The 24,082-nt window shown below is 38.9% G+C and overlaps 1 protein-coding gene across 1 annotated transcript in view; it reads left to right on the top strand.

Annotated features, from left to right (window-relative positions):
* Positions 1-24,082, top strand: part of SNX1 (sorting nexin 1) — a 54,297-nt gene continuing 30,215 nt past the window's right edge. The window contains exons 1-2 of the mRNA XM_043985608.1: positions 1-329; positions 20,889-20,997. Of these exons, the coding sequence (XP_043841543.1) occupies positions 162-329; positions 20,889-20,997 (277 nt within the window). The 5' untranslated portion in view covers positions 1-161. The remainder of the gene's footprint in view (positions 330-20,888; positions 20,998-24,082) is intronic.

Raw genomic sequence — 24,082 nt, forward strand, 5'->3', positions numbered from 1 at the left:
GCTCCTCCCCGCCTGCCCTCCCCTTTGCCGAGGCTCAGCGGTTCGTCCCGGGGTCTTCAGCTCGCTCTGCTCTCCCTCCCCTCCCGAGCGAGGGCTCGCTGCTGCTCCCGGGGCTTCCTCCATAAAGTTGTTGTTGCGGCTTCCGCCGCCGGTGCAGGAAGATGGCGTCGGGCGGCGGCGGCGGCGGCTGTAGTGCCTCGGAGCGTCTCCCCCCACCCTTCCCGATCCCGGAGCCCCCGGGGCCCGAGGGGGCGGCCGGCGGAGGCGGCTCGGAGCTCGAGGCCGGGGACAGCGACGCCGAGGGCGAGGACATCTTCACGGGCGCCGCCGTGAGTCGCGGGGCCCGCGGGGCCTGGCCGTAGTCTCCGGGGTTGAGGCGGGGGAGGGGTCGGGGTCGGGGTCTGGCGGAGGGAGCCCGGGGCCTCCCTCCGGGGAGGGAGGCGAGTTCCCCAGAGGTCCGGCCCCCGCCCCTCCTGGAAACGGGGTATGGAAGCCCCCTCTGCGAACCGTGCCGGCTTTGGGGGCCTCAACTTTGTAAAGGATGTCCAAAGTTCTCCATCTCGGGGCGGGAGAGGCCGCACCGAGCCCTCCAGGCTGGGGGAGAGAGGCAGGCAGAGTCCGAGCCTTCGGGGACCCCGAGCCAGTTCTCTCCCTGTGGCTGGGTTTTTTTAATCCTTTTTTAAAATCGTGTGGGGGAGGGGTACGGAGAAGATGAGTTTTTCTTTGGACCAGACTAGATCGGTGTTTTACGAGGGATTCCCCGTGTGGAAACTCCCTCTGCCCTTGTATGTGCCATTTAGAGAATTGACCAGAGCCCTCAAAGGTGAAGTCTGAGAGTCAGTCTACTAGCACATATTAAGCGCTTGCTGGGTACCACTTAACAGTCTGAGAGGTAGCGTTCTGTCTGTCAACAAGCATCTATTAATGGGAAAAGACAGTACATAAAAGGGGAGCTGAAAAGTGGGGAGGGAGGTACCCTAGCAGGAACTTGGTGATAAATCTGGAGAATGAGGGCCCCTCCCCAAATTGGACGTTCTGGGAAGTCACAAGTGGGAGAAGTTCTCCCCAGGAGTTGAGTGCCCAGGGCACTGAGTGGTTCAGTAACTTGCCCAGGGCCCTTAGCCAGTGTGTATTAGATATGGGACAGGAACCCAAGTCCTCCTGGCTTTGAAGCTTGTCCTTGATCCATTAGGACAGTCTGTCTCTGAAATATTACTTATTGATGTTTATAGTTAATAGAGGTGAAGGAGCCTCATTTTGAGCTGCTGCTTATGTTTACACATTGGTAGGTAAGTCGGAGAGACTTGAAACAAGATGCGTGGCAATCAATAGTAACACTTGGAACAGAAATGGAGTTGATGGGGTGATTTGATGTTCCATAGTAGACTGCCAACACTCCCTTCCACCCAGCCAGCATTTGTGTCTTGGCATTATATTCTCCATAGTACCTAACACAATCCCTTATACACATAAAGTGATTAAAGTAAGTTCTTTTTGGATGAATGGATGTAAATTATTGAAATGTATGTTAGAAAAAGTCTAAGGCCTATCCTGTCTTCACTTCTGTTCCAGCTTATAATCAGTGTAATTCCTCTTACTAAATGCACCTAATAACAATATTTGGAGCCTTCCCAGTATTTAATAACCTGGAAGTTAGATTTCCTGAAACAGATGCACTCATCAATAATATTTTTCTTCCTGATTTTTAAACTTGGCTCGCATGCAAGTTTTAAAGACTGTTATTATCTTTATTTATTTTTATTCTTCCAGAAACATGTGGGAAAGGAAAACCTTCCAATGGCAGCATATTAATGGTTTGAAGCATTGTATGCTTGAAAAATTGAAGCACTCTAGCACTAAATAGACATAAATTGGCCAGTTTTCCATATTCTTCTCCAAGAGTACCCTCGATCTGGAGGAATCCTCCAGATTGGTCCTGTGATCTCCAGGGACCATGATTACATCGGCCAAGCTAGACCACTTGACAGGGGCCATTCTAGCAATGTCTTTTTTTTTTTTTTTTTTTGAGAGGCAATGGGGGTTAAGTGACTTGCCTACGGTCACACAGCTAGTAAGTGTTAAGTGTCTGACTCCTGAATCCAGGGTCTGTGCTTTATCCACTGGCCACCTAGCTGCCCCCTAGCAATATCTTTACAGATGGTAACAATCCTTGGTCTAATCTCAGACTAAAATGGGGGCGTTGTGATGACCTTATTCTACCACAGAAAGCTTAACTAAATTTATTTAGAACTTTGATTCAAGGGAAATGAGTTGCTAAGGTAACTAAAATGCCACCTACAAGTCATTTCCAGAGCTTTCTACTTCAGTCTTAATTTGTACGAAGCCACTACCTCATCTCTGCTTCCTGGCTTCCTTTAAGTTCCAACTATAATTCTACCTTCTACAGGAAGCCTTCCCCAATCCTTTTAATTCCAGTGCCTTCCTATTTAACCTGTATGTAGCTTGCTTATATGTATTTGTTTCCATGTTGTCTCCCCCATTAAATTATGAGCACCTTTGGGGCAGGAACTGTGTTTTGCCTCTTTTTGTATCCCCAGTGCTTACTTAGCACAGTGCCTGGTAGGCACATAGTAGGCACTTAATAAATATTTATTGAGTTATATAAAACCTATTGGTACAAATGGCATTCATGTGAAGGCAAGAGATTGTGGTATTTCAGTATCCTTTTTTTTTAAGTCCCTGGACTTTTCCACACAGTGGGGAATTCTATAGAAAATTTCACCTACAGATAGCTAGATAGCTAGATAGATAGATGTATATCTCTCTATATGTATATATGTGTGTATATCTACACATATACATACATGTATGTATATATGCATATATGTGTGTAAGTATATATATTGCTGCTGTTACAGATTAAGCTAATAAACCACATTTCCAATTCAGACTTCTTACAACTTCCTCATATTCAGCATGTCTCTACTGAACTGATTAGCTTTCATTTTCTCTGATTTTGACATCGAATATAAAGTACACAGAGAATATTATCAAAAAAGAGGGTGGTTAACAGCATCAAAGGCTACAGAATGGTTAAGGATAAAGACTGAGAAAAGGCCATTAGATTTGGTGATTAAAAGCTCTTTGGTAACTTTGGTGAGAGTAGTTTCAGTTGAGCAATGGGGTTGGAAGCCAGATTGTAGAGTTAAAAGGTAAGGCAAAAATAGGTAGAGGCACCCATTGTAGATGACCTTCTCAAGGAGTTCAGTCACAAAAGGAAGTCTATCACAGCTGATCATCACACAATGTTGCTGTTACTGCGTACAGTGGTCTCCTGGTTCTTCTCACTTCCTTCAGCATCAGTCTACTTGAGTCTTTCCAGGTTTTTCTGAAATCTGGTTGCTCATTATTTCTTATAGCACAGTAGTATTTCATCACATTCATATACCACAACTTGTTCAGCCATTCCCCAATTGATGGGCATCCCCTCAATTTCTAATTCTTTGCCACCACAAAGAGAGCTACTATAACGATTTTTGTAGACATAGGTCCTTTTCCATTTTTTATGATTTTTTTATTTGGGGCATTGCTGGGTTAAAGGGAGAGCCCTTTCTTTTCTCTTCTCCCTTTTTCACTTGGTGATCTTTTCAGCTCCCATAGATTCAATTACCATTTTTATGCTGATTATTCTGAGAGCTACTTATCTAACTCCTTTCTCTTAACTGCTAGACCAGCTTCTCCAGCTGGCTAACAGACATTTGAAACTCAGCATGTCCAAAACCCAACTCATTGTCTTTTCCTCTAAATCCTCCCCTCTTCCAAACCTCCCTATTACTGTGGAGAGTACCACCATCCTCCTAGTGCTTCAGCCTTGCAACCTAGGCATCATCCTTGACACTTCTCTCACCCTGACATCCAGTCTATTACCAAGCCCCCCATTTCCACCCTTGTATATGCTCTACCATTTCTGGCCTTCCTGACTTCCTTCTGGTCACAGCTAAAAGCCTACCTTCTACATGAAGGCTTTCCTGGTTCTTCTTAATCTTAGTGCTTTCCTCTGAGATTATCTCCAATTTATTGTATATGTATCTTGTTTGTATGTACAGTCAATAATCAACTTCCTGGGGGTAACATTCCTAGAAAATGGAGAGAAAATAAAAGATGCATATGTTGATAATTGAACCTATGGGAAATAGGGAGTTAGGTTCTGGTAACCACTAAAACCTGTAATCTTTTGCTAGAGGTTGCTGAAAATATACTTTTCTGCACACAGTTCTTTATAACAAAACATGAATTCTGATAATATGCACTTTTCCAAACACAGTAACCATGAAATAACCTATAAAATGTAGTACACAAAATAAAATTGGCAACATACAAAACTTTTCTCTCTAGTAGTTTCCTAGGTTTCTGTGACCTTTTGTGCTAATATTTCAATTAAGAAAAAAAAAACATTGCTTTCAGACAATACTATACTGCTATAAACCTCTTTAGCTTGGCCACCCTCTCAAAACCTAAGAGAGGTTGCTGGGACTTTATTTTTTCAAGGACATTATCAATTTTTAAAAATACAATTTTCCAAACAAAAAACCCCAAATAAATAAATAAATATATACGTATATATGTATGTGTATATATAGAGATCTATATAGATATAGATATATATAAAACTTCCCCCAATTACATATAAAAACAATTTTTAGCATTTGTTATTTGTGGGGGGTTTTTAAATTTTGAGTTTCAAATTCTCTCCATCCCTCCTTCCCTCTCCCAGATAAACAATCTGGTATAGGTTATACATGTGCAATCATGTAAAATATTTCCATATTAGCTATTTCGTGCAAGAAAACACCAAAAAAAAGAAAGAGAAAAAAGTATGCTTTGGTCTATATTCAGATGACATAAATTCTTTCTCTGGAGACTGATAGCATTTTTTAGCATGAGTCCTTTGGGATTGTCTTGCATCATTGTATTGCTGAGAATAGCTGTCATTCTCAGTTGTTCATCATACAATATTGCTGTTACTGTGTAAAGTGATCTTCTGGTTCTGCTTGCTTCACTTTGTATCATTTTATGTAAGTCCAGTTTTTTCTGAAATCATCCTGCTTATTATTTCACACAATAATGTTCCCTTACAGTCATATACCACAACTTGTTCAGCCATTTCCCAATTGATGGGCATCCCCTCAATTTCCAATTCTTAGCTACCACGAAAAAAGCTGCTATAAATATTTTTGTATAAATAAGTTCTTCCCCTCCCCTTTTTTAAAAAAAAAACTCTCTGGGATACAGACCTAGTAGTGATATTGTTGGATTGAAGGATATGCACAGCTTTATTACTGTTTAGGCATAGTTCCAATCGCTCTCCAAAATGGTTGGATCCATTCATAATTCCACCAATAGTGCATTAATATCCAAGTTTTCCACATCCCCTCTAACATTTATCATTTTCTTTTTTGTCATGTTAGCCAATCTGATGGATGTGAGGTGGTATTTCAGAGTTATTTTAATTTATACTTCTCTGATCAATAGTAATTTAGAACATTTTTTCATATGATTGTAGATAGCTTTGATTTCTTTTTTTTTTTTTAAGTGAGTCAGTTGGGGTTAAGTGACTTGCCCAGGGTCACACAGCTACTAAGTGTTAAGTGTCTGAGGCCAGATTTGAATTCAGGTACTCCTGACTCCAGAGCTGGTGCTCTATCCACTGCACCACCTAGCTGCCCCTGATAGCTTTGATTTCTTAATCTGAAAACTGCCTGTTCATATCCTTTTACTCTTTATCAATTGGGGAATGACTTTTATTTATCTATATTTTTTTTTGGTGGGGCAATGAGGGTTAAGTGACTTGCCCAGGGTCACACAGCTAGTAAGTGTCAAGTGTCTGAGGCTGGATTTGAATTCAGGTCCTCCTGAATCCAGGGCTGGTGCTTTATCCACTACGCCACCTAGCTGCCCCCTGACTTTTATTATTATAAATTTGACTCAGTTCTCTATATATTTGAAAAATGAGGCCTTTATTAGAGAGAACTTGCTCTAGAAATTTCTCCCTCAGTTTTCTACTTTCCTTCTATTTTTTTTTGCATTGGTTTTGTTTGTGCAAAAACTTTAATTTTACATAATAAAAATTATCTATTTTACATTTCATAATGCTCTTTGGATTTTGCTTGGTCCTAAATTCTTCCCTTTATCCATAGCTCTGACAGGTAAACTATTCCATGGTCTTCTCATTTGCTTATGATATCACCCTTTATGTCTAAATCATGTACACCATATCTTGGTATGTGGTATGAGATGTTGGTCTATGCCTAGTTTTTGCCATACTGTTTTCCAGTTTTCCCAGCAGTTTTTGTCAAATAATAAGTTTTTGCCTTAAAAGCTTGGATCTTTGGGTTTATCAAACACTAAATTAATATGGTCATTTATTATAGTGTGTTGTATTCCATTGATCCACCACTCTATTTCTTAGCCAGTACCAGCTAGTTTTGATGATTACCACTTTATAATATAGTTTGATATCTGGTATGGCTAGGTCACCTTTCCTCATTTTTTGAGGGGTTGATTCTCTTGATACTCTTAACCTTTTTTTTTTCATAGTTGGATTGGTATGGCACTGAATAAATAGATTAATTTAGGTAGAACTGTCATTTTTCTTATATTGACTTGGCTTACCCATGGATTGCTGGGACTTGAGTTGCTGCTGTTGGAAGATACTGAGACTGGCGAGGTCTTGACATTACTTCTGACACTCCAAATTCACAGGGAGCTCTTTACAACAGTGGGGCGAACAAGATGAATGAAGCGTTTAGTAGGATACCAGCTAATCCTCAAATTTACATACATTGAGCCTCTCATTTTTTTCTGTACTGCACATAGCTGCAAATATGCACGATTGCCAACACAAAAGTGAAAATGCAGTTACTAGTCTTGAAAGTTCAGTGTGCAAATGTTGAGAATTGACTGTTGTTTTCATGTTGTCTCTCCAATTAGTCTGTGAGCTCCTTAAGATCAAAGACTGTTTTTCTTTCTATCTCCAATCCTTAGCAAAGTTTCTGGCACATAGTAGTACCTTAATAAATCCTTGTTGACTGACTGAAGAAGAGACAATTCAGTGGAACTGTTTTTGGAGAGCTATGATGTATGGCCCCAGAACACAGAACCAGGAATAATGGGTAGAAGCTACAAAGAGGTAAACTTAGGCTCGATGTTAGGAAAAATTTCCTAACAATTAGAGTCCAAAAATTAAATGACTGTCCTGGCAAATACTGGATTTTCCTCATTGATGGTCTTCAGAGAAAAGCTGAATGACCATTTGTCAGATGTGTTGTAGTTGGGATCCCTTTCAGGTATGGGTTGATTAGATTATATCTGAGATTCCTTCCAGATGTAAAAATTCTATGATTCTGTGAAATGAAATTTCTTAAATGTCCTTTCAGAGTATCTGGGATGTAGTGAAAATGTTGGACACTAAACCAGCAAATGACATTTGAGTCATATCCAGGATCTAGTAAGTGTCAGAATAGCCAGAATTGTTGCATTTGAGAGGTCTGCAGAAGAGTGTTACTGTGCAGTCTCTCAGGACAGAGTGACTTAGAATGTTCCAGTGGACAGTAATCTGTACCCATGCTTCCTCATGCAAAGAACACTCCCCCACAGTGTCCAGTTTCAGTCTATTGAGTAATGAGTTAGTATAATGTAATGGAATGAATGTTTTCATAACACTTGTAGTCTTTTTTAAAAAATTATTTATTTTTCACTCGTAGTCTTATTTAAAAAACTAATTAGGGGGCAGCTAGGTAGCACAGTGGATAGAGCACCGGCCCTGGAATCAGGAGTACCTGAGTTAAAATCCGGCCTCAGACACTTAAACACTTACTAGCTGCGTGACCCTGGGCAAGTCACTTAACCCCGATTGCCTCACTAAAAATTAAAAACAAAACAAAACAAAAACAACTAATTAGGCTTTGTAAGCTTAGGTGAAGTAGTAGTAATAATAATAATAATAATAGCAATGATAATAAAGATTAGCAGGCACTGTACTAAAATGCTTTACAAATATCCCATTGGACCCTGGCAACAGCCCTGGGAAGTAGGTGTCATTATCCTCATTTTACAGATGAGAAAACTGAGGCAAACAGGTGAATTGCCCAGATTCACATAACTAGTAAGGATCTCAGGCCTAATTTGAGTCTTTTTGCCTCCAAGCCCAGTGCTTTATCTAGTGTGTCACCAGGCTGCCCCAGAATTAAGTACATAGGCTCTAGACTTTAATTTCCTTATTTATAAAGTTAAGGGGTTGAATTATAGCATCTCCCAGGCTTTTTTCCAATCTAAAATAATTCTGACTACTTGTTATGCAAAGACCCCCAAGCATCTGTTAATCATAAGTAATCTGATGAATGCCTATCTGTAGCTTGATATGACTGTCTCTGCTCTCTAATGATTTATAGATAGCTACTCGAACTCCCCAATGGAAGTAACAGTAGAACCACTTTTTAAAATTATTGGCCCATAGAACAGGTACATTAATGCACTCTTGATGGAACTGTGAACTGGTCCAGCAATTCTGGAAAGTGTCAATGGGCAATCACAACTGCAATTTGAAATGATGCCCCAGAAACTATAAAACTCTACATACCTTTTTGACTCATCAATACAGTTATTAGGTATTCTAATCCAAAGATATCAAAGAAAGAAGAAAAGAACCTATATGTACAAAAATATGTATGGCAGCTCTTTTTACAGTGGCAAAGAATTAGAAACTGAGGGGAGTGCCCACAAAGTGGGGAATGGTTAAACAAATTATGGCAAATGAATATAATGGAATTTTGTTGGGCTGTAAGAAATGATGAAGGTCCAAGATGGCGGAGGAAAGACATTAACCGCACAGAGCTCCTGATACAATTACCCCCAAAAAACAGCAATAAAAGAACCTCTGGAGCAGAAAACCCCACAAAAATACAGGTCGAGATTATTTTACAGCCATAGACAGATTAAAGGGGGCCATGCTGAGCTACTGGTAAAATCCAACCCTGCGATCGCATGGACAGAGACCCCAGGCATGCCACACCAGAGGAACTTAACCCCTGAGCCCCCGAATCAGCTGCAGCACCAGCGTCTCCTGGAACTGAGCTTGCAGTAGGGTGAGAGGGCTGAACAGTTGGCCAGGGCTGGGGGGGGGGCGGGATGCAGGGGTGTCAGCGGGACCTAGGGAAGAATTTGGCTGTCCCTCCCCAGTGGGGAACCAGGAAGAAATCCTGAGCGGCAGGAAGCCCAGGTTGGGGAGGGGCATAGGCTCATCAAAGCTAAGAACCATACCACAGAAAGCTTTGATGGTTGGTTGTTTAGTAAGTAGGCTTGAGGTTATCTTCAGACCAGAGAACAGGCCAGGCAAGAGAAAAACTTGCCCTCCCTCAAACCAAAACACCTGGGACCCTCTGAAGCTGGAGACAGTAGTATAGCCTAGAAGCAGGGCCCCCCAGCGAGGAGTTAAAAGTCAAGTAAAAGACAGTAAGATGAACAAGCAAAGAAAATTGAGAACTATAGAAAGCTTCTTCAGCGACAAGGAAGATCAAGGTGCACCCTCAGAAGAGGATAACAACCTCAGGGCCCCTACATCCAAAGCTTCCAGGAAAAATATGAACTGGTCTCAGGCCATGGAAGCTCTCAAAAGGGACTTTGAAGAGAAAGTAGGAGAGATGGAAGGAAGATTTAGAGAGAGGGAGGAAATACTGGAAAGAGAAATGAGAATGATACAGGAAAGTCATGAGAAAAAAGTCAAGAGCTTGAAAAGTCAAATGGAAAAGGAGATAAAAAAGCTGTCTGAAGAAAATAATTGCCTATGAATTAGGATTGAACAAATGGAAGCTAGTGACCTTATGAGAAATCAAAACACAGTAAAGCAAATCCAATTGAATGAAAAAATAGAGGGCAATGTGAAATATCTCCTTGGAAAAGCAGCTGACCTGGAAAATAAATCCAGGAGAGATCATTTGAAAATCATTGGTCTACCTGAAAACCATGACCAAAAATAAGAGCCTAGACATCATCTTCCAAGAAACTATAAGGGAGAATTTCCCTGATATTCTAGAAGCAGAAGGTGAAATAGAAATTGAAAGAATCCACCAATCACCTCCTGAAAGAGATCCCAAAAGGAAAACCTCCAGGAATACTATAGCCAAATTCCAGAGCTCCCAGGTCAAGGAGAAAATATTGCAAGCAGCTAGAAAAAAGGAATTCAAATACTGTGGAGCTCCAATAAGGATAAAACAAGAAACGATGAAGGGGATGGTTTCAGAAAAACCTATTAAAAACTTGAATGAACTGATGCAAAATGAAGTGAGAAAAACCAGAAGAATCTATACAATAACAGCAATATTTTATTTATTTTTTTGTTTGTTTTTGTTTTTGCTTGGTGGGGCAATGAGGGTTAAGTGACTTGCCCAGGGTCACATAGCTATTTAGTGTCAAGTGCCTGAGACCAGATTTGAATTCAGGTCCTCCTGAATCCAGGGCCAGTGCTTTATTCACAGCAATATTTTAAAGACAACAAACTTTGAAAGACTTAAGAACTCTGATTAATGCAGTGATCAACCATTTATTCCAGAGAGCTCATGATGAAATGATGTTGGACTCAAGAGTGCAGATACACATACACACACATTTTGGATGTGACTAGTTTGCAAAGCAGATTTTTATTGATCAAAAAATAATTAAAGAAGTATTTGTTTTGTTTGACTGAATATTTGTTACAAGGGTTTTGGTTTGGTTTGGTTTGGTTTTTCCACTGGATGTTAAAGGATAAAAGAAATTTTTATTCATTGAAAAACAAGTTGAAAAAATAAACTTTGACCCATAAAAACAGTAAGATAAGCTATCTTGGGCTGAAATCTCACCTCTTATTCTTTTATATAGGGGATCAAAAAAATAGAAAAGAGATGGGAAAGGCTTTATGATTTAAATTGGTGGGGGTTTTTTCATTCTGTTTAAATTATTTTGTTTAAGGATAAAGGACTTAAGCCAGTTGATTTGAAACAGCTCTGAAGCTCACATTCTAATAAATTTTAAGAATACCAGATTTCAAAGCAGAACTTACTTTTAGAAATACTTCTGCCTATTTTGTCATAGTTAGCATATATTTTTTCATTCCATATATTAGGAACAGAAACTTCTCATTCTGTGTGGGGATGTGGATGTGTACATGCACACGCACACACACACACAGCACCACTTTCTGAAAGTTTAACTGCTTTTTGGGGTATTAGTAATTTTAAAATTTGATCATTTGAATTTGATTTAGCAGGCTACTCTGAGCAAATTATTCATTGTATAAAAAATCAAATACTATATGAATTTATAATTAGTGCACTATTAGCATGAGGCAGATTATCTTTTAATTTATATTAAACTGTAATTATGTAAATATTATTATAACATTGATACTATCTGTTGCTCAGATTTTATACCAGGGTTTTGTTTTGTTTTTTAATTCATCTTTCTCCATCCTAGGTTGCTTTCATTAATTATTGTTTTCACCAAGATACCATGTGTTGACTGTGATCTTAATTATATAAAGTACTTTGTACATTAATAGGGTAGTTCAGTCCTGTTTCTAGCTAGACAAGCCCTGAGGCTCAAGAGTTCTTCCCATTAACAAGCTTGAATTATCATTAATGAAAACATTGTATCTTCCCACCCTTTTTGGTATTGCTTTTTAAACAAGGAATGGTGGGAAATAGATGTACTAGGTGCTACAGGATATACAAACTTTGCATGAGATAAAGTCTTTACTTGCCTTTATGACTTATATAATCTTTTTTTTTTTTTGAGGGGCAGTGAGGGTTAAGTGACTTGCCCAGGGTCACACAGCTAGTAAGTGTCAAGGGTCTGAGGTTGGGTTTGAATTCAGAACCTCCTGAATCCAGGGCCCAAAAGTGCTTTATCCACTGCGCCACCTAGCTGCCCCTGTATAATCTAATATATAAACTAAAATCCCACCTTCTACAGGAAGCCTTTCCTTTTTAATTCTAGTGCCTTCCCTGTGTTAATTATCTCCTATTTATCTTATATATAGCCTATTTGTCCATATTTGCTTGTATGTTATCTTCCTCATTAGATTGTGACCTCCTCAGGGACAGGAACTTCCTTTTGCCTCTTTTTGTATCCTCACCACTTAGCACAGGACCTGGCACATAGCAGGTGTTTAATAAATGTTTATTGACCAACTGACTAATAGAGAGTATAACATACAGATACTGTTGTATGCTAAAGTTAGTGGAGAGTTACAAAAATAATGCTATGTGAGACTAGAGAAAGGAAAGTAATGACAGTGGTACAGGGGAGGTTTTAATAACTGGATAGAAATTTAAAAGTTAAAGGTGAGAGGGGAGTAAATTCCAGACATAGGAAAGACACTTGGGCAGCAAAGCAGAATCCATGTTCCAGGAGTGGAGCAGTCCATTTTAATTGGAATGTAGGATGTGATGAAGAACAATATAAAATAAGGCTGGAGGCAGTATCATACCAGATCATAGGAGGCCTCATGCTAGACTGAGAAATTCGAATTTTGCTCAGAAGGCATTGGGGAGCCACTGAAGATCTTTTTTGTTTGTTTGTTTGTGTTTTGTTTTTTTGTGGGGCAATGGGGGTTCAGTGACTTGCCCAGGGTCACACAGCTAGTAAGTGGCAAGTGTCCGAGGCCAGGATTTGAACTCAGGTACTCCTGAATCCAGGGCTGGTGCTTTATCCACTGTGCCACCTAGCTGCCCCCCCCACTGAAGATCTTTGAGTGTAGAAGTGTTGTGATCAGAGATGTGCATAAGGAGAGTTGAGCTGACAGTAGATGAATTGGAGAAGAGAGGAATAACCAAAAACACCTTAGAAGGCTATTGCATTTATCCAGGTTGGTGATTACCTGGTTATAGCAATGGAAAAAGAAAGGAGTGGGTAGATACAGGAGAATTGACAAGATATCATCATCCTTTATATGGTATTTTAAGATTTTAAAAGTACTTTACAATTATTATTCATTTTATCCTTACAAGAACTCTGAGGTAGAAGCTATTATGATTCCCATTTTACCTTTGAGGAAACAGAGGCAAAAAAAAAGTTAAGTGACTTGCCCAGGGCCAGATTTGAATTTAGTCATCTTAACTCTGGGTACCATAAAGGGAAGGAACTGGAAGAATCAATATAGACATATTTCATTTGACTCCTATTCACTTTATTGCATTTGACAGATATTGCCCATTTTTATCATATTTGTTATGGTGATTTGTGATCAGTCATCGTTAATGTTACTCTTGTAATTGTTTTGGGGTCCCATAAACTGTACCCATATAAGACAGCAAACTTAATCTATAAATGTGTGTGTTCGGACTGCTCTCTTAACTAGCCATTCCCCTTCTATCTCCCTCCCTTCCTTCCCTTATTCCCTAAGACAGCAATATTGAAACTAGGCCAATTAATAATCCTACAGTGGCCTCTAAGTGTTCAAATGAAAGGAAAACTCAATGTGGCCATTGTTCTCTTATTTTAAAAAATTGCCACAACCACCCCAGACTTCAGCATACACCACTCTGATCAGTCAGCAGCCATCAACATGAAAGCAAGACCCTCCACCTGCAAAAAGAGTATGACTTGCTGAAGGCTCAGATGACAGTTAGCAATTTTTAGCAATACAGGCTTTTAAAATTAAGGTATATACATTTTTATTTTTAGATACAATACTATTGCACACCTAATAGACTATAGCATATTTAAATATAACTTTTATATGCTCTGGGAAACCAAAAAATTTTGTGAGACTCACTTTGTTGTGATATTCGCTTTACTGTGGTGGTCTAGAACGGAACCTGGTATATCTCTGAGGTGTGCCTGTTCCTGCTTGTAATAGGAATTTTATTTCTTTCTCAACAAGAGTTGGAGAAGGTATAAGGGGAAGTGGATTTTCACTGATTGAAAAAAAAATTAGTTTTAAAAAAGGAAGAATCAAGCATATCCCGTGGGTTTGAACATTGGAGAGTGGGTGAATGGTGGGACCACTGATGAAATGATGGAGTTAGAACAATTTAGGGAGAAAGATAATGAGTTTAATTTTAGACATGTTGAGTTTGAAGTTTGAAGTTTTGAAGGACATCCAGATAGAGTTGTCCCATGGGCATTTGGAGATACAGGTTGCAGATCAAGAAGAAAGATCAAGGCTGGAGATAGATTTTTAAAATTTATTTTTACAAGCAGTTATCTACCTCTACTGCCCATTTAACAGTTTTTTTTTATATGAAAAATTAAACCTTCATAAAAATACTCATTTTCCAGTAAAACATTCATATTAGCCACGTCCAAAAATGTGTGGTTTAGTGTGCATTTTAATTCCATCATCTCTGGCAGGAATTGAGTGGGTATTTTATGTTCATTCCTCTGGACTCATGATTTACCATTGCATCAATTAGAATTCAGAGTTGTTTTTCTTCATAATGTTGTCGTATAAATTGTTGACGACTATATATTTTGAAAGTCAGCAATAGAGGTGATAGTTAAGTCATGGGAATTAGATTACCAACAAAGCGTTTAGAGAGGAAGGAAGGTCCAAAAAAAGAACCTTGAGAAGCTTCACTTGCAGTTGTAACCAAAAAATGCTTGTCCCTGGAGCCAAGAGAATATCCTTTATGTGGAGGAATTAAAATGTGTTAACTTTTACAAAGGAATTAAAGGTTGAGAATAGATAAAGCCACTGGATTTGGTGATTAGGGAAGGCTTCAGTGACCTTCCTAGAGCTGTGTGAGTAGAATCGTCTTAAGTAGAAGCCAAATTACAAGGGGGTTAAAAGAGGACAGTTGGTGAAGAAATGAAGTCATGGGGTGTGAACCACTTTTTCCAGGAAGTTTAAGAAGTTTGATAGTAAAATTAAAAGGGGTGTGGGGAGGGTTTTTTGTTTCTTTTTTGTTTCTTTTAGATTGTGATGACCTGAACCTCTTTGCAGGAAGGAGCCAGTGGAGAGGGAAGATAAGAGAGATGGGTTAACTTGAAATTCTTATATTATAAAATGGCTCAATAGAGTAGGTCTTTTTCTTTGGGGTACTTATAATTTGGGACACACTAGTATTCATTTTGTGGCCAAAATGTAATGCTATAAGGCTCAAGTGAATACCTGGACAGTGAGTGATTCATTACAATTTCCATTCTTAGTGTAATAGGAGAACATTGGTCTTTCTTCCTCATTGAGTTCAGTGCCTGGCTCACCATCTTTCTCTTCATCTCAACTCCTGCCTTCATACTGGAGTACATCAACATACATATTGATGTTCCCTCAACTAGACAATTTTCTTGTTCCTCATCTACTTAATTCCTGTGACCTGGGCTTTACTCAGGGATAGTCATATCTTGCCATCATCCAGAAGTGTTACACTTCCATATTCTTTTATCTGATCATAATCTTTTCCCATTTCTATCTTTCTTTTTCCTTGTGACCCTTGAACCAGTTCTTCATCCTTAGATTACCTCCAGTCCCTCCACTCTTGATTTCTGTTACAGGCCATTGCCCCTGCACTAGCTATACTCTCTGTCTTCCCTTCCCTGTCTCAACCCCTCGGTGAATCAGTTCAGTTCTACACTATCTTCTATACACTATCCAGGAGTTCTTTACTGTTGTCATGGACCCCTTTGGCAGTGTGGTAAAGAGTGTGGCACCCTTCTCAGAATAATGTTTTTAACTGCATAAAGTACAATGAAAACCAGTTATGGAAATGTAATCTTTTTCCTATCCAAGTTCCCAGACCCCCTGAAATCTATCCCCAGATCCCTTGAGGGTCTCTGGCCCCCCTGCTTTAAGAGCTCATGCCTTATTTCACCCTTCCATGAACTACTGGCAGTCACACATGGCAAATCCCAGGCCTTGATTATTCCCACTAACTTCTTCACTCTTCCTCTTTCCTCTTCATGTGCTGCTAAAAGGAAAGAGAAAATCATGAAACTGCTGACTGGGTCCACTAAAAATTTATGTTACATAATCCCAACTGGGTCCTTTCCTGTAGCAGTGCAATCCTTTTACACTTCCCTCATCAATTTGTTATTTTGTTCACCACAGTGGCTATTTCAAACCTTCTCACCCCTTATCAGTCCTCCCACTGTACCCCTGCACACACCCCAGCTGAGGAACTCACCTTATACGTCATCCCCAAAATTATTGTCATTAGCCAAGAGAGCTCTTTTTTCCCTTTTTCCTTATCTTATATCACTTAAAGCCTAGTTTCTTAAACTGTGGCTCACAACCCCACACAGGGTTGTGAAAAATTTGGCAACAGTAAAAGGTTAAGAAGCTTTGTTGTATACCTATATACCTAGGGTCAGGTAAAAATTTCTAGGTGAAAAGGGGTCTCAAATGGGAAAAGTTTAAGAAGCCCCAACTTAGACATCTTTCTGTGCTATTTCCTTCCTCCTTCTCTCATCTTCTTGCACCCTTTATCCTATCCCCTGCTGTTTTTTCCCATCTCTTTCTCTTTAATCTTGAATTTCTTCCTATTTACTATCTCCAAACCAATTTCTTCCCCCATGTTAAAAAGTTTTCACTTGATCCCATCATCCTATAGCTTTCCTCCTTTTCTTAGCTTAACTGCTTGAGAAACCTGTCTACAGTAAGTGTTTCCATTCCTGCTTTCATTTGCTTCTAAACCCTCTGTGGTCTTTTCAACTGAAACTGCTCTCTCCAAAATTATCTGTGATCTCTTCATTGCCAAATTTAAATGACCTCTCAGTCCTCAGTCTTGTAGCTTTTGATCATCATTTTCTTCTGGAAATTCTCTGTTCTCTAGGTTTGTACAGTGCCTGGTACATAGTAAGGTGCTTAATGATTGCTTCTTGACTATGGATTCATTAGACTCTTTTTACTCTCTCCTGATCCCTGGCAGGAGTTTATATTATATTGGTATAATATTATTATATAAAGTTATTTTTTAGAACTGGAAAAAAGTAAGACAAGTTCTAAGTTATATTAATTCCTTCAGTGGTATGGTTTCATTAAAATTGATTTAGTTAACCACCAAAAACCAATAAAATTCAAGAGTTGGAGGCTCAGGCCTCCAATATCCCTAAAAGTCTATGCTATTTTGATTCTTTCCATTGCATATTATACTACCAGGTGATTCAGCCGATCCTTGCTTGTTGCTTGTCAGTTAAGAACAGCTAATTTCTACACAAAATAACAGTAATATTTTTTTGCTAACAAATGTTCATCTTTCTTGGGCTGAAAAGTCATGTCTTCTCAGGGAAGGAAATTCTGCTGCATTATCGTTGTCTCTTTAAATATTCAAGTGCTGTGTATTTAGCAATTCTCAGTGGAGTGAGAATTAACTACTTTATTTGATGTTTTAATGAATAATGCACAGGTTGAAAGTTAGCCTGGTATAATGAATTACATCTGAGTTCAAGTCCTCCTACTGATGTATATGTTATCTGTTTCACTGGACTGTTACTTGTCAGCATCCCAGCCAAGACTGTAAGGTACAGAATACTTGTCGATATGTCCTTCCAGAAGAGATTTCTTCATCTGGGAGTTATGCTATCTAAATTACAAGCCAGAGTCAACCTTCCCTCCCACTCCCATTCCTACCCCAAATTGTACAGGTTACAGGCATTAACTTTTGTCCATTTGATTTCTTAAATGGGTTGTGGGGGGAGGGGAGGCAACATAGTATAGTAAAGCAGGGCTTCCTAAACTTTTTCAACTTGGCAACTCCTTCTCACCTTAGAAATCTTTACACAACCCTGGGTATATAACATAGGTATACATAACCTTTTACCATTGCCAAATTTTTAACAACCCCCACATTCAGTTATGTGACCCCATATGAGGTTGGGACCCACAGTTTAAGAAGTTTCAGGGGGCAGCTAGGTGGCACAGTGGATAGAGCACCTGGATTCAGGAGGACCTGAGTTCAAATCCAGCCTCAGACACTTGACACTTACTAGCTGTGTGACCCTGGACAAGTCACTTAACCCCAGTTGCCTCACCAACAAAACAAAACAAAACAAAACAAAACAAGTTTCAGTAGTAGAGCACTAGATTTGGCATTAGCATCTGGGTTCAAATTCTGGCATTGGTATTTACTAACTGGTACTGGTATTTACTAACTGGTACTGGTACTTCTCTTTAATCCTCAATTTCCTGATTTGTAAAATGAGTGAATTGGGTTAGATGATCTAAGGTACCTTCCAGTTATAAATCCTAAATCCTTCCCATTATAAATTCTAAAATGACATTATATAGCATAAAAGAAATAATCCTAGTCTTATGCAATAAGTTTATAATTATAGAATTGACAGAATCAAGGTAGAAGAATGTTGGAATTGTAAATGTATCAGTCTAGCTCAATTAGAACCCCATAAAAGAAGAGTTGTTTTTCTTAAACTCTTATGCCCCAGAGGATCACCTTCAACCATACTCTCCCCTGCCATGCCCCTGCCCCACCAGTTACTTGTCCATCTCTTTTAGCTCTCTGCAAACAGACACTTAAGGATGGTCTTAGAAGGATTCACCTTTTTTTTTTTTTTTTAGGATTCAACTTTAGTTAAACCAGTTTGGTTTTTTCGTTTTGGTTTGTTTTTTGGTGAGGCAATTGGGGTTAAGTGACTTGTCTAGGGTCACACAGCTAGTGAGAGTTAAGTGTCTGAGGCCTGATTTGAACTCAGGTCCTCTTGAATCCAAGGCCGGTGCTCTATCCACTGTGCCACCTAGCTGCCCCAGTAAACCAGTTTTAATAGATTATTTCTATAGATAATTTGTCAGGTTTCCTGAGATAACATAGACCCTAAAGAGAGACCAAAAAAAAAAGTTTAAAGGACAGTTTCTAATGCATCTGATATGGCCTACTTTGGTCATTGATGCCTTTTTTCCCCTCTGTAGTACAAAGACAGGCTTAAACATTCTAAAGCTGTCCTTTGGAGATTTACCTCGGTCCTTAGTATATCTGGGAAAACTGGTTTTATTAATGTAATAGGTAGTAATTTCAGGTCATAGAAATAAGTTTTGGATTGGTCAAAAAACTCTTCCATTATTGTTACTCTAAATCTCTCTCTGCGATTTTAAAGTGTTTTTGTTGTGCTGTATTATTCATTAATAATACATACATCTCATACATCTTGTGTTATCCTTTTTTATATAGCTGGAAGCTAGTGACGAAAAGCTACATATATATATATATATATATATATGTGCGTGTGTATGTGTATATATGTGTTTGTATATGTGTGTGTGTGTGTGTGTGTGTGTGTGTGTGTGTGTGTGTGTGTGTAAATAAAACAAGGTTTCATGACTTACACGTCTTTGCATAGCTGCCCCTTATACAGTGTGTATGGGGAAATCACTGTCAGTGAATGAGACTGAAAGAATGTTTTCCCTAGTCCTTTCCTATATCTTCCCTTCCTCAAATGCTACATTAAAATATACCCTCAACTTATACCAGATGCCATTATTTACAGTATTTACCCTGTTTGCTTTTGTTTCTTCTATGTTCTGTGCTCTGACTTGATCTTCTTGTATAATAATGACCCACATTTATAAAGTACTTAGAGATTTTACAAAGTACTTTCCTCATAGCAGCCTTGTGAGGTAAGTAACTCAAGTGTTATCAGTATTTGACAGGTGAGAAAACTAAGGGTCAAAGATTGTGACTTTTCCCAGGCTCTGTGAGCTACCATGTGACAGAAGGATTGATGTTTGGGTCTCATGACCTCAAATCCAGTGTTCTTTCTACCACATTATACTGTCTTCCTAGGCAATATACCCTCCTAGAAGGGAGGGGCTATATAATTTTTAAATTTCTCTGTATCTAGTGGTTAGATCAAATATAGAAAATCCAATGGACATTCTAGTTGACTTTTCTCTGAAAAGTGGACCATTCTAACTTGTCAGAACAAACTCCCTCAGATTCTTTTAAAGGGATGTTACACAACAGATGACCCAATAAGTCTTTTCAGTGATTCAGACTGCTTAACTTCAAAGCCTTGGAACACAGTATTGCCAGCTTTTAAAGTAAAATCCCTAGCTCTCTGCTCATAGCCTAAACAATACAGCTTTGTTCATTTTGAAAGTATTTTAGGGACATACCATAGCCTTGTTGTATGTACCCAGTCACTGTGTCTTTTGAATAAAGACCATGGACAAACGTGTGCCCACTAGGATGAGAAGCCAGCATGTAGAAGTTGTGCAGAATAGAAAACTTATAAATAAATAAGAACATCATAAATAAAACTTATAAATAAATAAGAACATCATTCCTACCTAGTCAGGTGAACCAGTGTTATCTCACAGACTGTCAGTAATTTTCTAAAGGCCATATAGTAAACTGGGATTAGAGTCTGAATTCTAGGCATTAATGCTGTGTTCTTTACATCATCAACATTTGAAAGGATAAAGATCATCAATGAAGTACAAGAAATATATTTGGATGTTCTTGTGAAAAAATATCTCTAGGCAGAGCCATCACATTGGCATGCACAATTAGCCTTGTGTACATACTTAGGAAACTGTCAAGTTGAATGTGTTAGAAAATTAAGAGCCACAAATATAGCAGCAGTGATGGCTGTTTTTATAAGAATTGCATTTTGCTGGAGATAAAAAGTTTGGCTATGGGGCAGCTAGGTGACGCAGTGGATAGAGCACCGGCCCTGGAGTCAGGAGTACCTGGGTTCAAATCCGGCCTCAGACATTTAACACTTACTAGCTGTGTGACGCTGGGCAAGTCACTTAACCCCAATTGCCTCACTAAAAACAAAACAACAACAAACAAACAACAACAAAAAAAGTTTGGCTATCTTACTGGTGATCTAGCTGATCTCCTAAAAATCCTGTGGGAAATTAAGGAGAGTTATTTTAAGCATTTGGGTACTCTTACTAGTGGAAATATTTACTCAAACTATTTCTTTGCTTTTAGAGTAAGTCCCTGTCATTGAAGAGAGCATCCCCTCCACTGATCACTAGCAACTCCAAAGAGAATGGAGTCCATGAAGAGCTGGACCAAGATCAACAAGACCTCTTTGCAGGTAAGTGTGAACTCTTTAAGGCTACTACACTAACAGCTGTTTTGGCTTTGTCTTCCTTACCATATTTCAGCCTTGAATTACATTAAAACAGTACAGGGGCAGCTAGATGGCGCAGTGGATAGAGCACTGGCCCTGGATTCAGGAGTACCTGAGTTCAAATCCGGCCTCAGACACTTAACACTTACTAGCTGTTGACCCTGGGCAAGTCACTTAGCCCCAATTGCCTTACTAAAAAAAAAACAGTACAAGGTGTCCCAGAAGTTTTATCACCTCATTTAGAAATGAACCAGGGGCAGCTAGGTGGTGCAGTGGATAAAGCACTAGCCCTGGATTCAGGAGGACCTGAGTTCAAATCCAGCCTCAGACACTTGAGCTGTGTGACCCTGGGCAAGTCACTTAACCCTCATTGCCCTGCCAAAACAAAACAAAAAACAAAGAAGTGAACCAAGCATTTTTTGACACCTGGTATTTATTGAGTAATCTAAGTGCATAGTGCTGTAGATACAAGGGCATAGCATTTGCAAGATATCCCTACCTTCCAAGTACTTGCAATATTGTAAAGACAGTATATAAGAATATGAAATGCTAAATGAAATGATATAGAGGATAATTTAGATAGGGAAAGGCTAGAGGCAGGAAGACTGATTAGAAGTTTTTTGCATTAGTCTATATATAAACTAAGAGACTGAATTAGACAGATGGTATTTTAAAAGAAAAGAAAGGGACAAATGAGAGACAATACTAAGGAAAAATTGACAAGATTTTGTGACTGATGTCTTAGGGACTAGAAGGAATTAAGATTGAAAAATAAGATTTTCATCCTGACTGGGATATTGGTACCTTAACAGAAATTGCATGTGAAGGGAAAGCTGGTTTAGGGAGGAAGAGTAAGTGATAGATTTTAGAGAAATTGAAATTGAAGCAATAAGTTATCAAAGTATAAAATGTTTAGCAAATAGAAATGTGGGAGTAAAGCTTGAAAAAGTTCAGGAATTGGGGGTGGCTAGGTGGCACAGTAGATAAAGCACCAGCCCTGGATTCAGGAGTACCTGAGTTCAAATCCGGCCTCAGACACTTGACACTTAATAGCTGGGTGACCCTGGGCAAGTCACTTAACCCCCATTGCCCCACAAAAAAAAAGAAAGAAAGAAAAAGTTCAGGAATGGTGATATTGATGTGGGTCTTATCACTTCCAGGTAGAGGTGAAGTTAGGGAATTGTCAGGGAAGAGAGTATATGAAGAAAAGAACTGAGTACTGAAGGCTAAACTTTATGGAATACCCACATTTAAAGGATAGGAAGAAGGAAAGATGAGTTGAAAATCATCAGAGATCTAAAGAAATTATATTAGAATCTCTACCAGGATTTTTAAGAGTTCTCTAACCTGTTTCATCTGTGGAACTTAAAATGCTCTTGAGAGAAGTGAGAAAAGTCAATACCTTTTTGCTTTTGTTTCCAACTTCCTGTGAAACTCAGTGGGGGAAAAAATGCTTAACTTTTTTGGCTTTGGGTCCATGCTATTTATGTGATGTTACTGTATAAGAAAACCTATAGTCCTAGAATTTTTATATTTGGAAAAGATTTCTCTTTATATTTTATCTGTCATCTTCTATCCACATGGAGGTGTAGACAGGCTTTTATTAGGTGTATACTTTTGATTGACTGTGATATAATGAGTTAAATTAGAATAAATGGACAATAATTCTTAAACTCAGAAAAGGGATACCTAAAGTAAAATCCTAAAAGTTTGTATAAGTACAGACACCTACTAATTTTTTCAATGTCTGTGATGCTGATTTTGAAGTTTTATTAATTCTTTGATCTTGTTGTTTCCACTTAGTGTTTGTTGCCAGAGCCTCTAAGAGATAGCTCTGAAGGCTTTCTATAGCACTCTTTGCAAGCTAATGAAAAGGAAGACTTTATTATTATTCTTGGGTTTTGAGTCTTTTCAAATAGATTATAACTAGAAGTTGATAGCAAATTAGAAGGCCTCTGAGCAGTGTTCTAAAAGCTAAAGGTATTGAATTGACAGCATTTCCAAATTCCTATACATCCTTTGAGCTATGGGTTTAAACAATTATACTGAGGCAGAGTACACTAAGACCTAAATGGTTTATCTACCCACAACTTAACTGCAGGTAGAGGGTTACTTGTTCTAGGTAAAGAATGCCCATATTCTTCCATCTCTATGTGGGTTTTTTCTCTCCTTGTTATTTGACTCTGGACTTGTAGTGTATACTCTCTCCTTTATTCACTCCCTTACAGAGCAGATTTAGTTTCTCATTAGGTTCCAGGATGTTTTTCACAAGTTTCACCAGCAGGTCCAACTTTATTTGTAGATATGATCCACGTTAAATGGCCTGAACACCATGTTAGGGTCTTAAGATCTGAACTACTGGATAACACTACAGGGCACTGGTGCTTGGTTTCTTTTTAGCACCAACAGAAAGGCATTTGTGTCCTAGGCCATAAGAGAACTTTTTCTTTAATCTACAGAGACTATTCAAGTTAGCGGCTGGTCCTTAATGGAGATAACTAGATATCTGCATTCCTTCATCTACAGAGTATTTACTTTGTTTGGATCCCGCACTTAGAGTTCCTTTATTCTAGTTTCTAAGTAGATTCATTTTAGTTACCTAAAAACTCTCAGTTCTTTAAGTTTGAGTACACGATGTGAATGTGTATGTGGACACTTTCACATGCGAGAGAGAGTGTGTGTGTGCTTTGCCCTAGATCTTTGATTGTATTATTCCTTCCAGTGAAATACCTCCTTCTACCAAAGCAGATTGTTGATTGCTTTGTAATTTGTCTTAAAGAGACATGGGGGTGGGGGGGGCAGCTAGGTGGCACAGTGGATAGAACACTGGCCTTGGAGGCAGGAGGACCTGAGTTCAAATCAGCCTCAGACACTTAACACTTACTAGGTGTGTGACCCTGGGCAAGTCACTTAACCCCAATTGCCTCACTTAAAAAAAAAAAGAGAGAGAGACATTGGGGTATTGATAACTGAAGTGGCACACAACCATTACTTAGCAGAGGCAGGGCTTAAACTCAGGTCTTCCTAACTTCAAGGCTTGTTCTATTTG

The sequence above is a fragment of the Dromiciops gliroides genome, chromosome 2, assembly GCF_019393635.1.
Source record: "Dromiciops gliroides isolate mDroGli1 chromosome 2, mDroGli1.pri, whole genome shotgun sequence".
Taxonomy (NCBI): domain Eukaryota; kingdom Metazoa; phylum Chordata; class Mammalia; order Microbiotheria; family Microbiotheriidae; genus Dromiciops; species Dromiciops gliroides.